The following is a 24644-nucleotide window of genomic DNA, read 5'->3' on the forward strand; positions in this document are numbered from 1 at the left end:
CCACGTCTAAACTCTGACAAGAAATGCATTTGTAATTGCATCGGAAAGTGGATCAGTGAAGAACTCAAACAGGGAAGATGGAAGACGTCAAATAAGAAGAAAAAAAAGGTTTTAATGCTTTATTTCCTGGCAATGGGGTAATCTTGGTGTGCTATTAAGCAACAGCTATGTAAAACAGGAAGAGTTGCAATTAACACAGCTGGTAAAAGACATTTGACACATGCTGAAAAGCACCATTATGACAACGACATATTAGTTTTAGCTTTTGCATCCCCCCTCCCCCCCATGTAATCTTGTTGTGAGAACAACGTTATTCGTTTGTGCACTTTGTTCAACGTCTTTTATTTTGATAATACTCGCAAAGACGGAAGTCTATGAAATAGTGGTTTGACGTGTATTGACGGTAACGAAAAGTCGAATTAAAGTTAAATTAAGGCGACATGGGAGAGTTAGAAATGTAATTGACTGTTTATATTGTGACTTGATGTCATGGGATACATGTTTTAATTTATGGTCGTCGTTAGCATACAGCGCTACCGTCAATAGTTGTTAGTAAAGTGCTGTCTAACGGTTTAACGTCAGCCAGCGTAACGTTTCCCTCCATTTGCTAAAATCAAATTGAAAGAATGGAATAAAATAAAATGCAAAACACCATCAGCGTCAGGCTTACCATTGCTAACTCGGTATGGTACCGTGACTCTTTAAAGTTACGGCTCGTGTTCACTTTGCAGCCGCAACCAGAGGTCACAGAGCATCGAGCGCAGATTCCACTTCAACTCTCGGGACAATGTCGCCCCCCTCAGGCGCGGCGCCGCAACTGCACCCAAACTGACGCGGATTCGTGAGTTGGCGGAAAAAAATAAATAAGAAAACGGCAAAGGCAGGTCAAATTTTGAATCAGGACTCATACTCCCACAATTCCCGTCATTCCGGCTTCTGCTTCGTGTCACCTCCTCCTCTCCGCTTCACCCGCTGGACGGACTTGGATCCCGGCGTCCCAAAAAAACATCTTCGTGTCCGCTGCCAGCGTCCGTCGCAGCGGGAGGGAGATGGACGGGAGGGAGAGCATGCCGAAAGATGGCACATGGGGACTGAGGAGGTAAGGGCGCATGTGAGTGCGTGTGAGAGTGTGTGATAGTGCGTGTGTGGACATTGTCTAGATGATGGTCGCCGTGTGTGCGATTTTCCCGATAAGAGCAGGAGGGGTGTGCCACGGACTCTCAGGCACATCACTGTCTCCCTCAGAGAGGCAGTGATGCCCAGACACAGCTGACATGGAGCGAAGATGGCATCTTTGGCCTCTGTACTCTGCAAGCACTATTTCCCGCTAAACTGTGTCATCCTAATCGATGTGCATTTTTTGTTGTAGGGGGTGAAATATATTTCCAAAGCTGGAAGCTGGAATTATTGACCACTGGTCCTAGTTAGGACCTTTTGCTGTTTTGACGCTGAAGCATTTCGTCTGTAATGTGATGGGTGAATGTGAAAGAGCACAGAGCTTATCAAAAGGCTGATCTGTTATGTCGGAGAGACTCGTCCTGTTATTGATTAGACTGCAAGAAGGCATCGCGAGTATCCACTGCACCGAATGTGCCAAGCTGGAGGTGAAACACGACTGACTACTGCAACTGAAGGCTGCATTTCTTACCATCAACAGGGAATGATGGACAACCATTTGGGATTTTAAATTGACCACATTTATGGCTTCAAGCCAGTCACGGTTTCTTCCTTTTTAAAGTTTTTCAACTTTTTAAAGGATTCCCATTTGTTTTTTAAATCATTTTAGCCAACACATCTGCAGACTTTCTGTCGGACTGCCGAAGCACGAGGTAGCAGACATACTATGTATTATATTTTATAACACGTAGGATTCATGAACACAATGGGTCTTGTTAAAGTTAAAGTGAGTCTTTGGCAGTGTAATCTTCAAATCCTCTATTATATCTGATTCAACCACATCCACACAGTCAAGCAGAACAGAATTCATCTTTTGATTGTTTTATATGTCACAACATATATGTCAACATCATTTGAAAACAAGTTTTCCAAAATTTGTACACTTCAATTGTTCCCTTCAGGTCTATTTAATCAATTAATAACAGTGATAAAATATCTTTAATCTGCTCCGTACAAAGACCCATCATGCGTCTCTGCAAAAAAGACTATGTCAACGAAGACACATCATGAAGTTTCAGTGATCCAAGGTGATGGAGATCTCTTAACCATGCAAACATCTGAGTGCAGAGCAGTTTTTGTAACGGTAACAAGCATGTGCAACGGACCTATACACTGTTAAGGCTTATGTGTGTTTGTGCATCTGTTCGTACTGCACACTCTCCAAAGGCCAGGCTTCACCCTCTTTCCTTTTATAGCCTCAGACATGTGGAGGGAGGTGTGTGTGTGCATGCGCGTGTTGGAGGGGGTCAGCCTGTGTGAAGGAGTGGCCCACTTCTACAGCACGGTGGGTAAGGTGCCGTGTAAGTGTGTGATGAGGTGCCTGCCCCTTCCCCCCCCCCCCCCCCCCCCCAAACCGTCCCCTCCCCTCCCCTGATCTGCGGGTGGGGGATGCAGATCCAGAGAGGAGTGGGGGACATCCTCGCCAACCCGTCAGTCTCTCTCACAACATCGTGAGAGGCACAGGACCATCCTCCACCCCCCCCCCCCCCCCACACACACACACACTAGAGCGAGAGACACAGAGAGAGAGAGAGAGAGAGTGAGAGAGCGCAAGAGAGAAGGGTACAGAGAGGAGGGAGAGAGGCGCAACGTTGAGTGCGAGAGGGAGAGGACGTAGCAAAGGACTTACAAAAAAAAAAAATCCAAATCCTAAACAGAGGGATTTTGTCTTTTCTCCCGAGGAGCTGCGAATAACTCTCGGAGAAGGATGGCGGAAGGGGGAGAGGGAGAGGAGGAGATCCAGTTCCTGCGAACGGTAAGTCTCGCTCACTCTCCTTTTTGGGAAACCTGCACCTGCTGGAGGACACGAGGAGTCATGAGAACAGCCATGAAGATAAACCAGATTATTATTTGACTTGAAGAGAAGTGATTCAACTCGTGATCTAAAATTGTCTCACACTTGGGTGTTCTTCGATTTCACAGCTTCTCTGGCATCGGGTATTTCAGTCAAATCTGTAGTTGCAGTTCTCAGAGCCAAGGCCCCGCTTCTGTATATAGTTGACTATTTCTGCGGCGCCCTGAATGTGCCATGACCCGCTTATTAGTGGCTCTCTTTACACTTGGTAATTGATTTTTGTCCTTCTTTTTTATCCTATTCGAGCGCACCTTCATCGCCTCATCATAGTTTGATCATTTTCAGAATCCACTGCTCATTGTCTCTGCTCATCTCTTTCATAGAAGATAGGTGACAGTTTATGCGTGCATGTGTGTGTGTGTGTGTGTGTGTGTGTGTGAGCTCGGATAGATAGACAGCGGCTGGGGCATCTGTTAGCATCGTTATCTATTTTTATCTAAGGAAAGTAGAGCCTGCCGGTGAGGGCCGAGGAGGCAGACGACAGCCTGCAAGGGACAGCTGGCCGAAGGCCGCACCACTTTCCTCGGGAGGTGCCCACACACGGTCACAGTGGACACGTTTCCACTTCACAGGATCCAAGTCGCCGGGGGGGGGCGGACCTAAAACCACAGAATGTGGGTCTCCAAAGCTACAGTCAGACACGGGAGGCATGCAGGGTCACAACCCCACTGAAATTAAACTAAATATAGTTCTAGTCTTTTTAAAAATTAATTTCTTTCCACAAAGTTGAATTCATTACTTACCACCTTTTCAAACTCAAAACTAATTATGACAATTTAATGACTATTGTTACAGTGTATCCCACAGATGTCAAAGTGCGGGGGCTGACTGGGAGGGGGGGGGGGGCGACGACCAACCGCTGAACTGGAATAATTTGTTCAATATTAATTTGTACAGCAGAACTTTATTGGAGTAAATGCAAAACACGTCAATACTATACAACTATACACAGTCGCCATGGCTGGTCGCGAGACCCACATTTGCTCGCGGGTGTTTGATTCACGCGCGCACATCGACCTGAATAGCGCTCTTGAATTTTGACAGTGATTTGCCGCCAAAGTGTGTGTGTGTGTGTGTACGTGAGACGCCACAGAGACGGAGCGAGAGCAGGGAAAGGAAATGCAGCTGAACGAATACAGTGCCTGATTTAAATAGCGGTAATAGCGGTAGTAGCGGTGCGGTTTCACTATATAAAAAGGAGTCTTCAATTGTGCTGGTTCATAATGACAATTCGCTTGAAGTCATTGATACCACGAAACAATACCAATTAAAGCCAATAAGCACCAAGGTTTTCCTATCAACGGTTGTGTGAGACACAACCTCCACAGTGAAATGTTACAAAACGCTAAACATGAAATGAAATGATCAGAGAGACTCAGCGGGGGTGAAACAACGAGACACCGAACACATGAAAAGGAAAACCTAATGCCGCTACAGGTGAATTATTAATCACTCCTTGACTTCAATGGGTTTATCTGTGACACCAGCGCTGTCGGGGGGCCTCGTGTTTGATCCCGGGCCGTGGGTCAAAGGGCGAAGATGCAACCGCAGGTATCCTTCTTATAACTAGAGGCAGCAAAGCATTGTGTGACCCAGCAGTTTCTCTCTGCTGGGGTTTTTGCTCTGGGTTATGTTGGAGGAGCTGTGACCTCACCTCACAGAGCACCCGGGGTCACCTGACCGCCAGCCGGTGTCATACTTTACAGTGGTCACATGTGTATGACCAGGCTCAGCCCTCGTCGTCTAATAACTATTTAATGATATCTTCAAGAAATGCACAGATGGGGCTCTTGTCATTTCCTCGCACCAGGCGGCCGAGTTTTGGATAACAACCCTATAGCTGAAAGCGGGCCGCGGCTCACGTTCAAGAAAAACAACTATTTTGAGAATATGTGTTCTCAAAAAAGGATTTTTTGCCAAAAAGATTTCTTTTGTGAGCTTAAAGCGTGGTGCAATTCTTCTGTGCTTTCGATAACTATGGCGAGCCTGTTGTCTTTCAGAGTCCGGCGCTACGAGGAGGAGGAACAATGTTTAACACGTCTCACTCAAAAATGATGACACGGTCCGCTGCGACAGGCAGCTTGTTGAGCTGAAGGACAGTGTCATGGAATAACATCAAGCAGGACAGTGTTCAAATGGCTGACAAAATGAATTTAGCGTGTGATGAATAGAGTGTTCTCTATGGTCAGCTCTCTTTAATGATGAGGAATCAATCATTTCCCAACTGTCTTCCATTCTCCTTTTTGTAAACCCTTCTGTCTGATGGCCACACTCTTTGAGTGTAATGATGGAACGAACGGACCACCTTCCCAGTGGGTTATTCGGACTCGCCCTACTCCCCAAGCAATTACCTCGCAGTTTGGGAAAGTCATTGTTGTCTATTTGAGGAAGCATCTAAAAACAGTGCTTTGCTGTGAGTCCTTTCGTTCCTGATCCTCTTCTCTGTTACCCCACTTGTTTCTCAGGCCTGCTGGGAATCCTCTCAGTCAGATGAAAGGCTGTGTGGGTGTTTGGGGCGGAGGCGATGCAGTTTAGATCCTTTAAATGCTGAATGGTGTTCAGTGGGGCCGATGGGGATTGATGCATTTTGGTTTTCTTCTGCACATTTTTCACGTTGCCAAGAGGCCACACACAGATTACTCAGCAGTGAGGCTATTCTGGGTTTTCATCGTGTTATTCTGATCCGGCTCAGGGCCTGTGACTCACACGCCGTTGTTGGCCTCAAGCAGCAGTGCGGTCCACACACTAGCTGGTGGGGCTGTATGGTAACAGAGATCTTACACTCTCTTTCCATGTTGAACAACAGGTGTCTGATTTTCAACCTCCTTTTAAAAAAAAAAAAAAAACTACCTGCAAGCACATGAGAGTCCACATCCGGTGAGCTGCCTCCAGCGCTGGTGATGGTGAAAGCCGGGTCACCGTGAACCACGCAGGCCACAGAGTTTGATGGGGTATTTCCAGATCCGGACCGCAACAGCACTTTCCTTTTTATAGCCTGCCACCATAAGAGCACACACACTCTGGAGGGACAAACCAGAGGAGTCCTATTTGACAGCGTCCATTGGGAGACGCGCTGTGTGAGTGTGTGAGTGTGTGGGGCCGTCCCTGTGCGTCAAGCGAACAGAGATCGTCATTGTTGTGGCTTTCGATTGACAGTAGCGATAATGTCCCAGGTATATGGGCTGGCTGTTTGCAGGAGGCAATGATTTGGTGACATGCAAGTTTAAAGTTGACCAGAAGGAGGTTTATTTGAAATGTCACAGTGTGTCTGCCTTTCTTATATTAGCGATCAGCTAATTCATTTGTTTTGGGAAATAGCAGATCAAGAAAAACATTGTGTTTGTACATATGTATTAATCTAATTTCTCAAACTGAATATGGTATTTCACTGCCTTCTGATCTGAATTTAGTATTAGTATCTCTCTCATGGCGGGTAACACCTCTAACGGCCTCCCGACCCACAGCACTGTCCTGGCCGAGTACCAACCACCCCTCACTTTCCCCCATCAGGCCGGCATTGTTAGCTCAGTCAGCACTGCTAGCGCGGTTTCCGCTCTTCGAGCTGTTATTACCGTTAGCTGCTCAGCCATGTTGAGAGTTGTGTGGAGGAAAGAGACATGCTCCACCTTTGACCTCTCACCCTGTTCTATGGGTCTTCTCTTTTTTTAATTGGCAGTTGAATTGACACTGACAGCCACATATATTATCTGCATTTACAGCCACACTGTGGGATCCTCTGTGAGCTATAAAGGCAGCAGATTTCATTGAGGGAGGTGGGGACAGGAAAAAGGGCTTTGGAAGTGCTGAGCTCAGGAGATGAACACGTCTGCAGCAGGGTCACGAACACACACACACACACACACACACACACACACACACGTATACAGCACCTGTTAGTCTGCACTGCAGTACACACAATGAGCAGGTGGTCCAGTCTCCCAGGCACGAGACACAAACACAGACAGAGTGAGAGTGTGTGAGATCCTGCAGAAGAAAAGTGATACGACTGTTAGGAAACGTGCGTGTTTGTGCGAGTGAGTGAGAGTGAGAGTAGAGGCTAAATGATTATCTTTGTCACCTTTTAGCTTAGTTTTAGCTTAGCTGGTTGAATTGGATGGGAATACATGTAATCGTACGTATTAACCGTATGCAATCTAAATATCCAATCCAAATGAATTTGTGCCATCGTTACTATTAATAGTTAATAGAAACCAACTTTCTGATAGACAGCAGCTCGGTGGTCTCAATGGTTGGCAGTGATAGATTGTGATAGTGAGGGATTTGCCTCTTTTAGCAGCGAACACGTGTTGTGTGTGTTGTGGCTAAACGAGTCCAGAAGCCCAATGTTTACTTCGTCCTTTCTCACCGCCTTTCTTCCAAGATGCCCCAAATCTTTCAGAATGTTTTGCCAGAAAGGGGAAATGCTTTGCAGTCGGTATTTGACCCTTCAATTGTGCTGCAAAAAAAGGATCTTGGAGAATCAAGTTGTTGATGGAGAGGTTTGAGCAAAGGCTCAGATGAAACCATGAAGAGTAACTTTGTGGTTCAACGATCAGCTGTTTGTGATCGCATTTCATTTTTACCCTACTTCCTCAGGCTGCAAAGCGTCATGCGCATCCTTCGCTTTTTGCCCATCAGAAGGGAAATCTTTCACCATAACATATTGGTCGATGCTTTCCTGCTCTCGGTGCCTTCTCCGCGAGCAAGAGAGAGCTCTCTCTCCAAGCGAGAGCTCCAAGTATCTGCTCGTCAGCAGAAGGAGGGAATGTGATAGTGACAGGTGCAGCCCCTTAAAATAGGAGAGGAGCCGAGGGGGAAGGCCCGGGGCAGAGCGGGTGAGGTAACGGGAGAGAAAGAGAAGACCGCAAAGGCAATAAGGAGAGGAGCATAATGGAGAGCATCAAACCAAATGGTGTGAACCACGGCACACGGAGCCGACTGTGAAAGAGACGAAGACCAAAACGTTCTCGACACTCTGCTGCCCCGTAATTCAGGGAACTTTGTAACGCTAACTCAGCGAAACACATTTTGGTTCTTTAATTACAGTTTGTTCAAGCTGTGTGTAGATTTCTCTATAAAATGATTGTTTTGGAATAGTTCTATCAGTAGAGAAACTTAGTTCAGCATTTATACAGAACCTGAATAGAAATAATTTAAACCTGTATTTTGTTATGGAAAAGAAGCTTTTGATATAAAGCTACTGAAATCTTTTGTTTTCATTGAACATGTATCACTGTCTGATAGGTAACATAAAAAATGTTTTGCAAATGAGGCAATTTACACCTTGGTTATGATTTTTAAACGTATCTCACATTTGATGTGCTGAGGGAGGCTGGTAAATGTCAGTGTGTGGAGACGAGGTGAAGATAGAAGAAGGAGAGAAGGAAAGAGCAGAAGTTTCTTTTCCTACCTCATTAGTTCATTCAACCTTGACCTTTCATCCTCTCGTGCATGGCAGACTCTCAGAGGGCTGCTGCACTCACCTGCTAAGTAAACTTCTCTGCTGCTCGCTGTGGACACTGGTAGGGAATAAGTTGGTGTGTCTGTTTAAGCGGCGAGTAGTGTGTGTGTGTGTGTGTGTGTGTGTGCACACTCTCACGCAGACCTTTTTTTTATTCACACTTGGTGTCTCTATTTTGTATTCTCAAGCGGCACAGACTCTTAAATTTCAATCTACAGTCTCTTTGTTATCAAATCCATGAAACAATGCTCAAAATGCTTTAGAGACATAGATTTATTAAAGCAATAAGGTACGAGAGGATGTACTTTATCTTCAATAATGTAACAGTTCGAGAGCGCATCGGAGGGACGGCAACCCTCAAAAAAATATTTGAAAGAACGACTCAAAATAAGGGTTTAAGAGAATATAGGTGGGTTGTTTGGGAGCTTTTGTTTTTCATTCTAGCAAGTAGAGAAGAAAACACGTGAGCGAATGACGGAGGAAAGCGGGGGTGCCACGAGGCCTTTCAATCTGCCGTCTGTGATGGAGGATCCTGAAAGTGCACCTGCAGGGACTCTGACACTTTCCAAAGGGAAACCCCATCACCGCCCCCCTTTCTCCTCCACCCACGCACAGTGCAATGGGCTGTCCCTCACTCTAGTGATGTCTGCAGAAACACAATCAATGTATGCAGTGGCCTGTATCAGCACACTTGAGGAGGAAATCTGGAAGGTAAACAAAGAGTGCACGTTATTATTCAGGTGTAAGACACTCCCCCTCCAAATATAACAAATATATGAACCAGCTGATTACATGCTGGTGGGAATATCTGTGTTCATCTCCCATCATAGAATAGAAATGGGCCCCATTTCCCGATTTGCACATCCTGGATTCCTAAGGTCGCCTCCTCTCCTTATGCCTAAGTCCTAGCCAGGCCAGCAGAGGAGGTGAGGAAGAGACAGGCAGACAAGCAGAAGGCCTTTAACACAATGAGACCCCCCCTGCCTTCATGACCTGTTGCACAGCTTCAGTGTGGTGGCCTCTTTTATACGTCACTGGTGCAGAAAAGTATTGTGCTAAGGTGTTTCCTCTCTAATAGCTTGTCGGGCGAAAGATGCATTTAAAGGGAATTGGGATGTCCATCAAAACGGAGCGCTGAGATCGATCTCTAGGTCAAATGCCAGAGAATGGAGACGGCACAAAATAGAGAGTAGATCTGGGGGCGGGGGATGCATACTTTCCATTTTGCATCGGTTTGCGTACTCGACCTGCAGGATCCCTGCTTGTCTGGGGAAAGCCTGGCTACCCCCAGTCTGCACGTGCACCAACACTCACACACACGAAGGTGTCTGCTTTCCGGCGGTATCGGGGCCTCTGGCTGTTAAGCCCTGCTGCATTACACACCTCTATTCCTGCACAGTCTTTTGCATAGTTTTTGTTGGTGAGGCCGGCTGCCAATTTACAACCAATTGTCTCTCCCGCTCGGTCTGACCCCGTGTAGCCCCCGATGCTTGCCACGGCTCGCCTTGTAACTCCGCACCCACCGTACTGATGGGACATCATGTGGGTGCAAAGGGCTTTCCTGCTCGGAGGTTCACGTGAGATTCATGTGTCAAATAATCGAGCGATGTGCTCGGCTCCCGATGGAGCGTCGGGTGCACACCCTGAAAGCCGCCTCTGTTAAGATGAGTGGGGGGAGTTAAGCCCCCGAGGTTTGTGTGTCAGATTTTCACCTGGTCACTTTTGAAGTGGTCCACAGTGGGACTCGTGTGAGGACGAAGCTCCGTAGTGGCTGATGCACTTCAGGAGACTACTAAAAGTCTGTGCCCTAATGTTCAGGGTGGAGTAGTCAAGGTTCTGTTCTGTTCTTCTACCTCATATATTTTCGAAGAATGTGTGTTTTTCTTTTGCTACCGACAGTTCCTAACTGAGTGAAACGTGCCAGAACCATCGTGTAGGAAAGGAAGGGAGTTAATCCCGTCCCTCAACTCCTTGCTGCAGCATCATTGAAAGCACCACACCCTTCGAACGTCCATAACAATTTCCCTTGCTATTTAATTGTGTATTTTGGGATAGGGTTAGTGAACAACGTAGTTTGTCAGTGTCTACTTCCATTTATATGTGTTTATGAATACAATCTGTTGGATGAAAAAGCCAGCAACATCCATTGGCTGCCGTTTAAGTGCCCTCAGATTGTCTCAGGACCAAGGTTGTCTTCCCCAGAATCCTTCTGAATTCTCTCCCTCTCTCTCTTTCCTTGACCTCACGTTTTCCATCCAGCTTGAGGACAAGTGGTTATGGACCACAGCCCAAGTTTCAAAATCTGTTCTGTTCAATTGATGAGGTTATTTTCTTGTCTCTCTTTAATTTAATAATAATTTGAGACCTGTAAAACACCCTATTCTATTATCTTAATTGCTTCCTAAAAACGTCCCCACGGTCGCCTACCCGGAGGATTCATAGTTTGTTCTGCAGACAATCAAAGTCCAGACCAAAATATTTCTATGAAAAGAATAATAGCACTTAGTTCAAGGACATACAGTATATAAATAATGATTTGCATAGATGAAATTCATAACTGAGATGGCACATTCTGTGGGTGCGCTCCTTTTCCATCTGTCCTACAGAGGTGAAGGCGGAGGCTGTAGAAATAGATGGATGGATAAATATTGGGGCAAACATCGTCCACGGCCGGCATCCGATCGCACATCTTGTCTCAGTGAGTCGTTCGGTTGCTTCAGTCTGCTTCTACAAACCCACAAGGATTCCGAATGCACTGTCCTCCGAAACGTGACCTGTTGAGCCCGTCGGACCCACATTTCTCGTCTCAGAACGACCTCATAAACGAAGGTCCATGCCGTTGTAGAGGTCATAGCTGATGATCTCAGCTTTGAGGTAGTGTGAGTGGAAAGACTTGTTTGTGTACCAAAGAAATTCCACCGCCTTGCTTTAACATGACTGGGACCTCAATGCATCCCCGTGGGATTTACAGATTTAGGCCAAAAGCCCCTTGTTGTACTGTACGTGTACTCGAGTCCCATATCGAGTGCAGTCGCAGTGAAAGAGAAGAGGGCGCATTGCTCCACTTTCACAAGGACGGGACAGGAGGAGACATTTCAGGGCTGAGGGGAGATAGATGATAGCCCGGTCCAAAGGAATGCTCTTCAGCCAAAGAAACACTAGAGGCCCGCGGTCATGAGAGAGGAGTCAAAACTTATGAGGGCACAGAGCTGCATCACTTTCCGTTCTCCTGAACTCTATAAGTTGCGGTGCTGAATCGCCATGGCGATACAGCAAACAGGTCGAGAATGTGAAGGCGGGAGGATTTATTAGTTGTTGGGTGAGATCGGAGAAAAGTCTTTCCAGAACTGTAGAGGAATATTTGATGGGGGTTAAGTGATGCATCCACTTGCGTAGTGACAGAGTAGAAGGAGCAGCTGAGAATGTTGAGTGTTAGGTGTAAGTTTCCCAGGGGAGGAGGTGTTAATCTGTGTATTTACAGCAGCCTCTGGAGGGTCCGGGGGTCTGACGAGGGACGGGGCACATTGATGTATCTTAGCATTCTGCTTGTCTGTTGTACCAACAATCGGCCATAGAAGTATAAATCTTTGATAGCAGTTTTTTAGAAAGCATTTTTGTCTACTTTGCTGGCAGCTGTTGTTTTTTTAAATGAGTGGTTGTATTGATTGAACATCAATAAGCACACTGTCCATCAGAGGGAAAATATCTTCTTGTGTTGCAGTGGCATTTAAATGTAAATTGATTGCAAAATGTGTGCAATGGCATTACTTTGACAGAAAGTAATGCAGACTCTACTCAAAACAGCATATTGTGGCTTGTACCTGGCAGCTGACCGACAAAATAACATTATGCCAAAAGACAAAAAAAGTGATTGTAAATGAATTGAAAAAGAGCAGTGAATGAAAATGTCTCCTGTGTTGTGTTTTCGTGTTTGACAGTTTCATAGCCATGTTTTTGTATTTTTCTATTAGCACTCCTCACGAAGCCACTTTAGTCACCACACGCTCAGTATTGTGCACAGCATTGCCTGCACCAAATGTCAAGCAATGCCGGTTGTGCAGAGACCTAGAAATATGAAAAAATTGGTCTTTCAGGGACAAGCGTCAGCAAAAGAATGGAAGGAATATAAGTATAATATATAAGAATAAGAATATATAGGTTTTTGTTCTTTTTTTGTTCATAAAATGCCCTAACCCTTCAGAGTGTTTTGCTTGTGTGCTGTCTGCAGGACGACCAGGTTGTTCTGCAGTGCACGGCCTCCCTCCTGAAGGAGCAGCAGATCAAGCTCTGTCTGTCCTGCGAAGGCTTCGGGAACCGCCTCTGCTTCTTGGAAACAACATCCAACGCTCAAGTAAGCGCCCTCGCCTTCCCCGTTTCTTTTTTGTCCATCCTGTGCTGCGTTTGACCTTGTGCTCATCCTCTTTTTGTTCTTCCTCTGCGCTGTGTATTCGTTGGGCAGAATGTGCCCCCGGACCTGGCCATTTGCAGCTTTGTTCTGGTGCAGTCCCTGTCGGTCCGCGCTCTGCAGGAGATGTTGGCCAACAGGGTGGAGATGAGTGAGGTAGGATCCCAAAACTGGAATAATATAATAAAATGGGGATGGAGACTGGACCTGGTTTTTTGCGTGGATGTGAGAGACTGAGTCCGTGCTGTAGAGGAATTGATAACATACAGAAATACACTTGGATATAAAGTATACCTCTGAGAAACTAGTTTAGTGTTCCTCAGTACCTTTTTTCTACTGAAAACACTACGACATCTTTGGAAATATGTGTCTTTGCTGTTTTACCAACTCACATTTATTTATTTAACAAAGAAGCATTTCCTGGAAGCTCCAACAAAAATCCCTCCATATTATTTAATACAATTAGTTTAATACATCTTTTTATATGTTATTCAGATTTGTGAATTTGTTATTGATCCTCTCAAGTGACTGTTGGGTAAAGGGCAACCAAGTTTATTTCATAAAGCCATTGAAAAAAAAGTTGAATCATCTTTAATCCACTTACTCCAGATATGAAGCTCATATTCCACTACGATTTTAATACGTTATATTGCTTTACAGAGAATAAATAAATATTTGTTCCTTCAACAAATAAATAATTAGAAATATATGCCCTTTTTAATCATAATATTTACCTACCATACTCAAACCTGTAACAGACCCAAAATATATTTTAATAATGGATTACAGACTGATATTTCCATCATAAAGCGTATTCTCCTCTCAGTCTATGCGAGCACCACAGATGAACTCTGCTTTTATTTTCTCACAAACCAAACTTTAATCTGACATCCTCCCCTTCCGCTTCCCTTCTTGCTCTCTGCAAAGCAGGCAGTCGATTTGGACCAATGGGTACGTGTGCTAATGTGTCTGTTTTCCTGTAACGTGTGTGCCGACCAGCCCGGCAGCCGTCCTGGTGTCCCCCCTGTAGCCCACTCACTGTGCTATTGAATGCGATAGTGCTGTATCATATCCACACATCTCAATTCATACCCGTTAACTGTGTTAGATTTAGTTTTCTTGCCTCATACATATTACGGTCCCTCACCCTGCTTGATGTTACTTTGTGTTTCAGCACATTTGTTCTTTTTTGACGTTAATTTCTGTTTCCCTTTGTATACAGCAACGTGTTTCAGAATGTTGAAAAAAATAACTTGAGCCTTATAGAGCAGGGTCGCTGTCGGCCCCAATCGAAGGGTCGGTGGTTTGATCGCTGCTCCGTTAGTGACCATGTCGATGTGTCCTTGGGCAGGACACCCAAAGTGTCTCCCCTAGGTGTGACCACGGTGTGTGAATGATGGGCAGGTGAATGGTAGCTCTTGTCGTCAGTGCTTGAATGATGTGTAAAAGCGCTGTGAGTGCATAGAAGAACAGAAAGAAGCCACACAAGTACAGTCCATTAATCCAATTTAGCTTCCTTTTTAGAAACATTTGAATATCCCCGGATGAACGAGCAAGCAAGCGTTTGTAGGCTCAGGGATCTTCTCACTAAATGAATGTTGATGAATGTTCAATACTTATTGGGCTTTTTGTTTAACTTCCTTTTCCCAAAAAAAGTTACTACAAATCGGTTTCTTTATTTCATTATTCTCAAGCCCAGAAAACTTGTTATCAAATCCAGAGGCTCCAAAAGTCCAACAATTAGAAGCACATGGCTAATTATTTTCCAGAGCGACGTGATTGGACATTATGTCTGTTTTCTTAGCAAAGGCGTGACCTGCCCTACTGCACGCCAGGGCTCTCGCCGTCACTGGCACTTTACACACTGGACTCGTTCTAGTGGATTATGGAGGCTTAACCCCACAGACAGGTTCAGCATTCTCCTTCTGTGGCCTCAACTAAATGGTTGTTTTGACTGAGCTATCGATATAACTCTTCCAGTAATTGTGTTTTCTTGTTCCATCCTTGCTGGATGTTGACAAAAGGTAGGATGGAACAATGTTCGTTTGCTTTTGTGTGAGATTATTATCCACTGTGACTGGATTCACAGTTTTCTATTTGTTTTGCTTCATCCCCCTTTGTCCCTCGACAGTAATTGTGATTTTTTTTTTCAATAAAGCATCTCCCCAGTTTTATAAAACATAGAACAAGACAAATACAGTATCAACAACAAAAGGGTCAGTGCAAGTTGCTCAGTGTGCACTTATGCAACTTCTAAAATGTGTCATTTTGCCCTCTAGTCTCACCAAAGTACAGTGTGACGTCAGGCTAGGCAGCCTGCTCTGTTAACCCTCTCTCTCTTCTTCCCCTCTAGTCGTCCCAAGGTGGAGGTCATCGTACGTTACTGTACGGTCACGCCATCCTTCTGAGACACTACCACTCAAACATGGTATGTGTGCTTTGAAGATAATAATTACGTAACGGAACAAAGGATGTTTTCTTGGTGTAGAATCTATTGTTGCACACAGCGGTCTATGTGCTTATGCGAAACCTTGTCCCCAGTACCTGAGCTGTTTGACGACGTCTCGGTCTCTCACAGACAAGCTGGCCTTTGACGTCGGCTTACAAGAAGACTCCACTGGTAACACCAACTCTGGAAATCAATTTTCAATTTTGATCTAAAACGCAATTTTACACATTTCTAAAAGTCATTATGATCTAATAACATGGTTTCTGAATTTTGCCAAACTTCAGGGCCGTCCGTGCCACGGATACCATGAGGACATAATAGCTTCAATCTACTTTGATGGAAGATATTTTAGTTTTCAATTCTTGATAGCTGTTGGATCTTCTCGTTGCAGGTGAGGCGTGTTGGTGGACCATCCATCCAGCCTCCAAGCAAAGGTCAGAAGGTGAAAAGGTCCGGGTGGGTGACGACCTCATCCTGGTCAGCGTGTCCTCTGAGAGATACTTGGTAACTTTGTACCACATTCACTTTGATGTAAAAAATGGCCGATTAAGACGTGGTCAATCTGTGCTATGCTCCATCTTGTCCTCTCCTCCTTCCTCAGCACCTGTCCTACGCCAGTGGTGATCTGATGGTGGACGCCTCCTTCATGCAGACTCTGTGGAACATGAATCCAATCACTTCCGGATGCGAGCTTGCTGAGGGTACAAACGTGCCACACACATTGTGCTCTACAGTCAACAGCAGCCCAGCTAGCTCATGCAGACTGATTGCTATTGAGTGCGATCAAAATTCCGATCGCACATATTTACACACTCACTGGGGTGCCTTTTCCTCCTCCCAGGGTTTCTGACAGGAGGTCACGTCCTCAGGCTGTTCCACGGCCACATGGACGAGTGTCTGGCCATTGCTTCTCCGGAGGAAGGAGAGTACAAGCGCAGGTGAGGGGAAGAGGACGAGGGTTGTCTCTGAGCAGTCAAAACATCCTGTCAATGTGATAGCGTATGATTGAAGGGGTCTCTCTCTGCTGCAGGATGGCTCACTACGAAGGCGGTGCCGTGTGCAGTCAGGCTCGTTCCCTGTGGAGGTTGGAGCCTCTCAGAATCAGGTGATTAATTGAGTTATTTCAGATGTACTCTTTTGACAGTATTTATTGGGTGAGTGATAAGTCAATCGTATCCTGAGGTCCCAAACTCAAAGTGGGAGCTGCTTCCACAGTAAAGAAGCTTGATGGCTGGAGACTGACTCTACTTTTAGAGATGCTCGGAAACCGCAATGGGGTAGCACAATGTTCTCGTGAGGGATAAGAGTACTATGTTAAGATTCTTTAGACCACAGACACAGAAGAATAATAATAATGGTATGGTAGTAATTAAAAGTGGTCCCCCCCCCATTGTTGTTTCTTTCTGCAGCTGGAGTGGTAGCCACATGAAGTGGGGTCAGTCTTTCCGCATTCGTCACATTACAACAGGGCGGTACCTGTGTCTGGATGAGGATAAGGTTCTGGTGGTGGTCGACCCGGAGCAGGCCAACACCAAACTCTCCGCTTTCTGCTTCCGTGCTACAAAGGTCACAATTCACATTTTGAGTTTCTCTGGTGTTTATCCTTTCGTCCATTTGTTTTCATGCTTTTATGTTGTCTCTCATTGACCTCCCTGTGATGTTCTCCCACCCCTCTTTTCGCCCTCTGGTTTTCCCGAGCAGGAGAAGGTGGAGGTGGCTCAAAAGCGTGATGTTGAGGGGATGGGCATTCCGGAGATAAAATATGGAGAGTCCATGTGCTTTGTCCAGCATGTGTCCACGGCCCTGTGGCTCACATATGCAGCCCTGGATGCCAAAGCGGCTCGTTTGGGAATGATGAAGAGGAAGGTCAGGGTCTTCACTGGGGACCAGAATACATTTTATCGGCATAATATATGAGCAAAGTTAGTGCTGATTATCTGTACAATGGTATTGCAATGGTCATGCCCAGACCTTTCAGTCATATAACAATAATATAGGATGTAAATAAAGATAGGATGTAAGCTTACACTGATTTGAAATTGATGGTGATGGAGAGGGTGAATTACACGACTGCAATGAAATACTGTTGTGTGTTGTGTACAGTGAGGCAAGAAGATGTGATGGTGTTACAAATTAAAGCTTGGCGTGGGTATACCCTGAACTTGGAGTATCATGACTTTTATAATAAATTATTAGAATGATCACCAACACAGGTCCTGCTTCAATTCTAGACCTTTTGAGTAAATATTTCTGTATGACTTTTGGTCCAACTATTCTACTTTATTTTTCATCCCTTAAACTGTAAAAAAGTGAAATGATGCTCATTTCTTCCGTTAAGACTCAGTGTTCAATAATCATGTTGTCCGTGTCCACAGGTCATTCTGCATCAGGAGGGTCATATGGACGATGCCCTTACTGTCTCCCGCTCCCAAACTGAAGAGTCTCAGGCTGCTCGAATGATTTTCAGCACAATGGGCCTCTTCAGGCAGTTCAACAAGTAAGGGTTTACACCTTCAGATGTGGGGGGAGTAGTCTTCTTCACAGGATACAAGGATGTTCATCATTTTTTTGTGTGAATTCTTCCAGGGGTTTGGACGCTCTAAATGGGAAGAACAAGTCCCCAGGGACAGTGTCTCTTCCTCTGGAGGGGGTCATCCTCTCTCTTCAGGACCTCATCTTCTACTTTTGTCCTCCCGAGGAGGAATTGGAGCACGAGGAGAAGCAGACCAAACTCCGCTCCCTCCGCAACCGGCAGAACCTCTTCCAGGAGGAGGTGATTCACGGTTATCTGCAAAGCCACGCACTCAAATTAGACATGTCTTTGATTTTTATAGGATTTCAGTTGTGCACGGGGGGGACCAGTAGTTTTCTCTCTCACCATAATGACGATGTGTGCATAACCTTTGTGGTCTCTCCCTTGTGTTTCTGTTTTTCTTTTTTCAGGGAATGATCACCATCGTGCTGGAGTGCATCGACCGCCTCAACGTGTACAACACTGCTGCCCACTTCTCTGAATTTGCCGGGGAGGAAGCCGCAGAGTCCTGGAAGGAGATTGTCAACCTTCTTTACGAGCTGCTGGGTAGAATAATCACTATGAACTTAAACTACCAACAAGATGCCAACTACTAAATGAAGTAATGGTAATTAACCACTCTGTGTTTCCCCCGAACAGCTTCTCTAATCAGAGGGAACCGCTCTAACTGCGCCTTGTTCTGTGACAACCTAGACTGGCTGGTTAGCAAGCTGGACCGTCTGGAGGCCTCCTCAGGTATCCAGTGAGCCTTACATATTGCTCATACCGACCGACTTTAAGTAGATTAGTAGAAATGGAAGTGTTGGCATCACCTACTGTAACTATTAGATGCAGATTGAACCTGTAGACTGCAAGAGCTTCAGGGATCCTAAAAACCTAGAAGATTTGAATCATATTTTCTTCTATTTTCAGCTTGTATGCACTTAGTAACCAGTTACCAGTAATTATAGTTATGGTTGATCCCATTTCTTTTGAACCATATTATAGAGAAAAGAGCAAAACAGGAGTTTTAAACCCTTCGAAGAGGGACATGTGTTGTTTCAGCACAAACCCCCAGGACAAAGGAATATAAGGAAAAAACCCAGATGTCGTAAAGCTGACGCTCCCTTAATGGCGCCCAGTTAATAAACATGGATAAGGATCAGTCAAGGCATCTATGGGTCCATCTGCTAAGACAGGATGCCACCGTGAACTAGGCTAGGTCACAAGTAGTTCAAGAAAGGTCACACACCGAGTTCCTGAGAGACTCACAATATGCAGCTTAACAAATTCTCCCCCAACAGAGGTTACTGCTGTTAAAAAATTAAATGAAAGAGATCATATTCTTTCTCTTATACACATATAGGTATTCTTGAGGTGCTGTACTGTGTGCTAATTGAAAGCCCTGAGGTTCTGAACATCATCCAGGAGAACCACATCAAATCGATCATCTCTCTTCTGGACAAGCATGGAAGGAACCACAAGGTACAATGTGGGGGTGTAACGTGTCCTGCACGGCTGCCACTTAACCAGAAATTGTCCCAGGCGTGGATTTGGAAAGAGACAACTTTCTGAGACTGTCATTCTCCTAAAGAAAACATCCTTCAGGAATTGTCTAAGGTGGATGGTTTTGCGCTGCCCAATTTATACATAGAGGTGATTTTAATGCCTCTGTCCCGCCTCTAGGTCCTGGATGTCCTGCGCTCTCTTTGTGTGTGTAACGGTGTCGCTGTGAGGTCCAACCAGAACCTCATCACTGAAAACCTTCTGCCAGGTCGCGACCTCTTGCTGCAGACCAACATCGTAAACTATGTCACCAGGTACTTGAATTGTTGTTAAGCCACAGGCTTTACGTCGTAAAGGTCTTTGCACTTTTATCCTTGTCATCAATCCCTCTGAACGATGGTTTTTGTCTGAAAACGTTTTTTTATTTTTATTTTGCACTCAGTTTGAGACCCAACATTTTCCTGGGTACGTGCGAGGGCTCCACGCAGTACAAGAAGTGGTACTTTGAGATGATGGTAGACTACGTGGAACCCTTTGTGACGGCGCAGGCCAGCCACCTGCGTGTGGGCTGGGCCATGACAGAGGGCTACAGCCCCTACCCCGGGGGAGGAGAAGGATGGGGAGGCAACGGTGTGGGAGATGACCTCTACTCCTACGGCTACGATGGACTCGACCTCTGGTCAGGTGAGATCATTCCGCTGACTTATTCGCTCTATTTCCCATGATGCTGTGCGTCTCGGCCTATGACTCGGCATGTTCTCTGTTCAGGCACCGTCCCTCGCCAGGTGGCTTCGCCCAGTGCACACGCCCTGGCTGCGGACGACGTGGTCAGTTGCTGTCTGGATCTGAGCGTGCCCAGCATCTCCTTCCGTATTAACGGTCACCCCGTTCAGGGAATGTTTGAAAACTTCAATGTGGACGGCCTCTTCTTCCCGGTCATCAGCTTCTCTGCTGGGGTCAAGTAAGTACAAAATAATGATGTTCCTTAAATCTATGAAGTAAAAAAATATTAGATTTGGTGTGTCAGTACTCGCTAATGTTATTGGTTCCCACGTTCTTTATTTAAACAGTTCAAGGGTATTTTAATGTAACAAAGCAGAATGTGATGCAATTATATTTAACAGTTTCTTGGGTTGTCGACATGTGATCTACTAATGTAGGCATACACAAATAATGACTTTAAATCCTTTAATGAACTCTTAAATAATCCCTCTAAAACCTGCAGTGTCTTGTCCCACTGAACAGATTTTACAGCTGCCGTGTTGTGTGTGTGTGTGTGTGTGTGTGTGTGTGTGTGTGTGTGTGTGTGAAATGGGGCTGATGGTGAATTGCCACTTAAGAGCAGGGAGGGAAACAATGACTCTGGAATTGGCACAGATATAAAATCAATTTCTTCTCATGAAGATCAGTGCAATGTTGCCATAAAGGATTTAAATAGCACATAAAGATCTGTTTCTGTCATCTCAGGGCTCGGTTCCTACTTGGCGGTCGTCATGGCGACTTCAAGTTCATGCCCCCACCTGGCTACGCCCCGTGCTACGAGGCTCTGCTGCCCAGAGACAGGATGCGTATTGAGCCCATCAAGGAGTACAAGCACGACTTTCAAGGCGTGCGCAACCTGCTGGGTCCCACAATGTCCCTCAACCACACCTCGTTCACCCCCTGCCCCGTGGACACCGTTCAGGTAGAAGATCCAAACCTCAAACCAGAATGTCAAGTATCTGCTATATTCGCTTGGTGACTTTCCTTTGCCGTTTAGATTGTGTTGCCACCCCACCTGGAGCGCATCCGAGAGAAGCTGGCCGAGAACATCCATGAGCTGTGGGCTGTGACCCGCATTGAGCAGGGCTGGACCTATGGGAGCGTGAGTACTGGACAGACAGAAGAGAGTCTTTACATTTGTCCACCTTTGATTTAGATGATTGGGAGCTCTTGACTAATGTGGGGGTAATAGTTCATAGTGAATATGTAATGTAATAACGATGAGGCTGCAGTTTCTTGTTCATAATCTATAGGGTCCCAGTATGTGACTTATGTTCTGTGTAAAATACGTCATTATTTACTTTAATTCCTCTCTTTATTTTTCACCCCTTTTCCTATTTTAAAACCCCTCTGATTAGCATTTGAGGATACTTTTAGAGGTGTTTTAGTAGGAATGCCAGGTGCCAACAATCTGTTAACCGTTGTTACGCTGACGTTAATAAAATGAATGATTTGTGATTGCTGTTTGCTATTCTAATGTTTATAGAATCAATATTCATACTTGTTTAAAAAACAATTGGACAGTATTTCCTGTCCCTGCTGTGCAAGATTTTTGCGCAAAAGTAATATAGATGCATTTAAACTCCTCTCCCAAATACAGTGAAGCAAATACAAGACCAGGCTAATTGCTTATTAGTTAGTCAGTTGTTGTTTTTTGGACTAGAGAGTAGTAATCTACAGTGATCTTCCTCTACAGTTCAGAGATGACAACAAGAAACTCCATCCGTGCTTGGTGGACTTCCAGAGCCTCCCTGAACCTGAGAGGAACTACAACCTGCAGATGTCTGGCGAGACTTTGAAGTGAGTTTGTGATTTCGGTTCTGCAAAGGGTTCGGTTTGTCCTCCTACCCTCACGGTTGTTGATATTGTGCCTTTTTGCCCCACAGGACTCTCTTGGCCTTGGGTTGCCACGTTGGTATGGGCGACGAGAAAGCAGAGGAGAATCTCAAGAAGATCAAGCTGCCAAAGACGTACGACCACTGACACTTCTGGTTGTATAAACGTTCCAGGTCGTCTATTGTGCTCGTCTGAATATGAGCTTCCGTCTGTCCTCTAGCTATGTGATGAGCAATGCATACAAGCCTGCCCCCCTTGACCTCAACCATGTCAAACTGACACCAAACCAGAACCAGCTTGTCGAAAAACTGGCAGAAAATGGGCATAATGTTTGGGCAAGGGACCGGGTACGACAAGGATGGACCTACAGTATTGTGCAGGTAACAAGCTAAAATTGTTAATAAATCCTTATATTTTTCTTTTCACTTTTAGTCCTTGGAATTTAATTTATCTCATCTCACTCAATCATTTTATCTGAATCACTGTCCATTTATACAGGCATAGCGATGTAAAACATTCCTTCTCGTTTTAATATAAAGTCACATTCTTTTACGCTTCTCAGGACATCATGAATAAGCGAAACCCTCGTCTGGTACCGTACAACCTGTTGGACGAGAGAACTAAGAAAACAAACCGCGACAGCGTTAACAACGCCGTCCGCACCCTCATTGGCTACGGCTACAACATTGAGCCTCCAGATCAGGAGAGCAGTAAGTCAACTTCTGTTTATCTCATTGACACGTCAAATACCTCCATCCTTCGTAGGCTTACCCCTCGTCTTTCCCCTGCAGCTGGCCATGGCCTGGAGAACACCCGTGGGGATAAGGTACGGATCTTCAGGGCGGAGAGGTCGTACGCCGTCACCCAAGGGAAGTGGTACTTTGAGTTTGAGGCTGTGACCACGGGGGAGATGCGAGTGGGCTGGGCTCGTCCCAGTGTCCGCTCCGACACGGAGCTGGGAGCAGATGATCTGGCCTACGTCTTCAACGGCAACAAGGTCAGTCTGCAACTAGATTAAATCAGCGTTGGTGCAGATAGGGAGCGGTTTTAAGTTCTCTTCAAAACCTGCAAAGTAAAAAGTGGATTTCCCCTAAAGGAATCACATGTCATTGGTTCACTCTAAAAAGAAGAATTTAGAAGACTTATATATGTGTTGACCCTTAAATTGTACATGTGGCTTGAAAATAAACCAAACTTCATTGCAGAAAGCGAAAATTCAGCTGGCCAACATCAAGACAGGGCTAAGCAATCACTGACAGTCATGTTGCTGTTCTTTCTATTTTAAAGCAGTACTTTCCTAATTATTTCTTGAATGCTTTCCAGGCTCAACGATGGCATGTTGGCAATGAACCCTTCGGTCGGCAGTGGCTCTCGGGCGATGTAGTCGGCTGTATGATCGACCTGACTGAGATGAACATCATGTTCACACTCAACGGAGAAATGCTGATCAGTGACTCCGGCTCGGACATGGCGTTCAAAGACATTGACATCGGGGAAGGTGAGAGTCTCTACGTGAGCGGCGATACAGTAGTTGTATAGGAAAGGAAGTAAAGGAAGTACTTCTAGACATAAAACTGACAGGGTATTAGAACAACTTTAATGTTCTTAGCAAGACTTTAAGACCAATAACCTTCCTCTGTTTATGCCCCCTAGGTTTTATACCGGTGTGGTCCCTGGGCCTGTCTCAGGTCGGAAGGATTAATCTAGGGCAGAATGTCAGCAGCTTGCGCTACTTTGCCATTTGTGGCCTGCAGGAAGGATTTGAACCTTTCGCCATCAACATGAAGCGAGACATCACCATGTGGTTCAGTAAAAGTTTGCCCCAGTTTGTGCCTGTACCCACCGATCACAATCACATTGAGGTAATTACTCAATCACACTTTTAATGTCCCATGAATACATCAAACCAAATGATTTATTCCACTTGCTCTCTCGCAGGTCTCCCGCGTGGACGGCACCGTGGACAGCGCCCCCTGTCTGAAGCTGACCCACAGGACCTTCGGTTCGCAGAATGCCAACACAGACATGGTGTTCCTCCGACTCAGCATGCCCGTCCAGTTCCACGAGATCTTCAAGTTCCCGGCAGGCACGACCCCTCTCACCCGTACCCTCACCATACCAGAGGAGGAAGTGGTAGTGGTGGAGCCCGACTCTGAGTTTGAGGTTCTGAAGAAGTCGGCCGGCCGCAAGGAGCAGGACGATGAAAAGAAGGAGCCGTCTGTAGCGAAGGAGATCTCTTTGGAAAATGAGAAGGACTTGGCGTCGGAAAAGGGAAAGAAAAAAGGGTATGAGTGGGGTATTCTTAGAGGAGAGGAAGAATATATTATAATATGAAAACAATCGACAGTTGTTCCCCCTTTTTGTTTCCGATCCTGTAGCTTCTGTTACATGCAGTTTGCTGATGTCACATTAGGTGGTTTCAGATCAATTCTTAAAGCATTACCATCAAAATCATTTCACTGTGATCCTCTTTGCACATTAGATTCTTCTCCAAGGCCAAGAAGGTTGCCATGACGCCCCTTTCCCCTCCTCCTGCTCCTCCGATGGTGCCACGTTTGGTGGAAGATGTGGTCCCCGATGACAGAGATGACCCTGAGTTTATCCTGAATACCACCACTGTGAGCTGAACACTATACACTGCTAATGCCGCTATAGCACATGTTACAATTACCCCTCCAGTTT

General features: G+C 45.5%; 1 protein-coding gene across 4 annotated transcripts in view; it reads left to right on the forward strand.

Moving 5' to 3' along the window:
- Window positions 1-908: 908 nt before the first annotated feature.
- ryr1b (ryanodine receptor 1b (skeletal)) overlaps window positions 909-24644 on the forward strand; it is a 60897-nt gene continuing 37161 nt past the window's right edge. For 2 of the 4 annotated variants that reach the window (XM_037469006.2, XM_062561261.1), the window contains exons 1-30: window positions 2677-2932; window positions 12721-12843; window positions 12952-13053; window positions 15251-15325; window positions 15439-15517; window positions 15738-15850; window positions 15948-16047; window positions 16188-16284; window positions 16377-16451; window positions 16756-16912; window positions 17048-17212; window positions 17722-17843; window positions 17933-18119; window positions 18290-18425; window positions 18519-18614; window positions 19225-19343; window positions 19545-19678; window positions 19807-20048; window positions 20133-20325; window positions 20832-21048; window positions 21124-21228; window positions 21823-21926; window positions 22013-22096; window positions 22183-22342; window positions 22525-22672; window positions 22754-22959; window positions 23286-23460; window positions 23616-23824; window positions 23901-24247; window positions 24445-24580. In XM_037469006.2, coding sequence (XP_037324903.2) covers window positions 2885-2932; window positions 12721-12843; window positions 12952-13053; window positions 15251-15325; window positions 15439-15517; window positions 15738-15850; window positions 15948-16047; window positions 16188-16284; window positions 16377-16451; window positions 16756-16912; window positions 17048-17212; window positions 17722-17843; window positions 17933-18119; window positions 18290-18425; window positions 18519-18614; window positions 19225-19343; window positions 19545-19678; window positions 19807-20048; window positions 20133-20325; window positions 20832-21048; window positions 21124-21228; window positions 21823-21926; window positions 22013-22096; window positions 22183-22342; window positions 22525-22672; window positions 22754-22959; window positions 23286-23460; window positions 23616-23824; window positions 23901-24247; window positions 24445-24580 — 4254 coding nt within the window. In that variant the 5' untranslated portion in view covers window positions 2677-2884. Of the gene's footprint in view, window positions 1100-2676; window positions 2933-12720; window positions 12844-12951; window positions 13054-13827; window positions 13849-15250; window positions 15326-15438; window positions 15518-15737; window positions 15851-15947; window positions 16048-16187; window positions 16285-16376; window positions 16452-16755; window positions 16913-17047; window positions 17213-17721; window positions 17844-17932; window positions 18120-18289; window positions 18426-18518; window positions 18615-19224; window positions 19344-19544; window positions 19679-19806; window positions 20049-20132; window positions 20326-20831; window positions 21049-21123; window positions 21229-21822; window positions 21927-22012; window positions 22097-22182; window positions 22343-22524; window positions 22673-22753; window positions 22960-23285; window positions 23461-23615; window positions 23825-23900; window positions 24248-24444; window positions 24581-24644 lie in introns of those variants that run through there. The other 2 variants (XM_062561259.1, XM_062561260.1) reach the window with 2 other exon arrangements.

The sequence above is a fragment of the Pungitius pungitius genome, chromosome 3 (genome assembly GCF_949316345.1).
Source record: "Pungitius pungitius chromosome 3, fPunPun2.1, whole genome shotgun sequence".
NCBI lineage: Eukaryota > Metazoa > Chordata > Actinopteri > Perciformes > Gasterosteidae > Pungitius > Pungitius pungitius.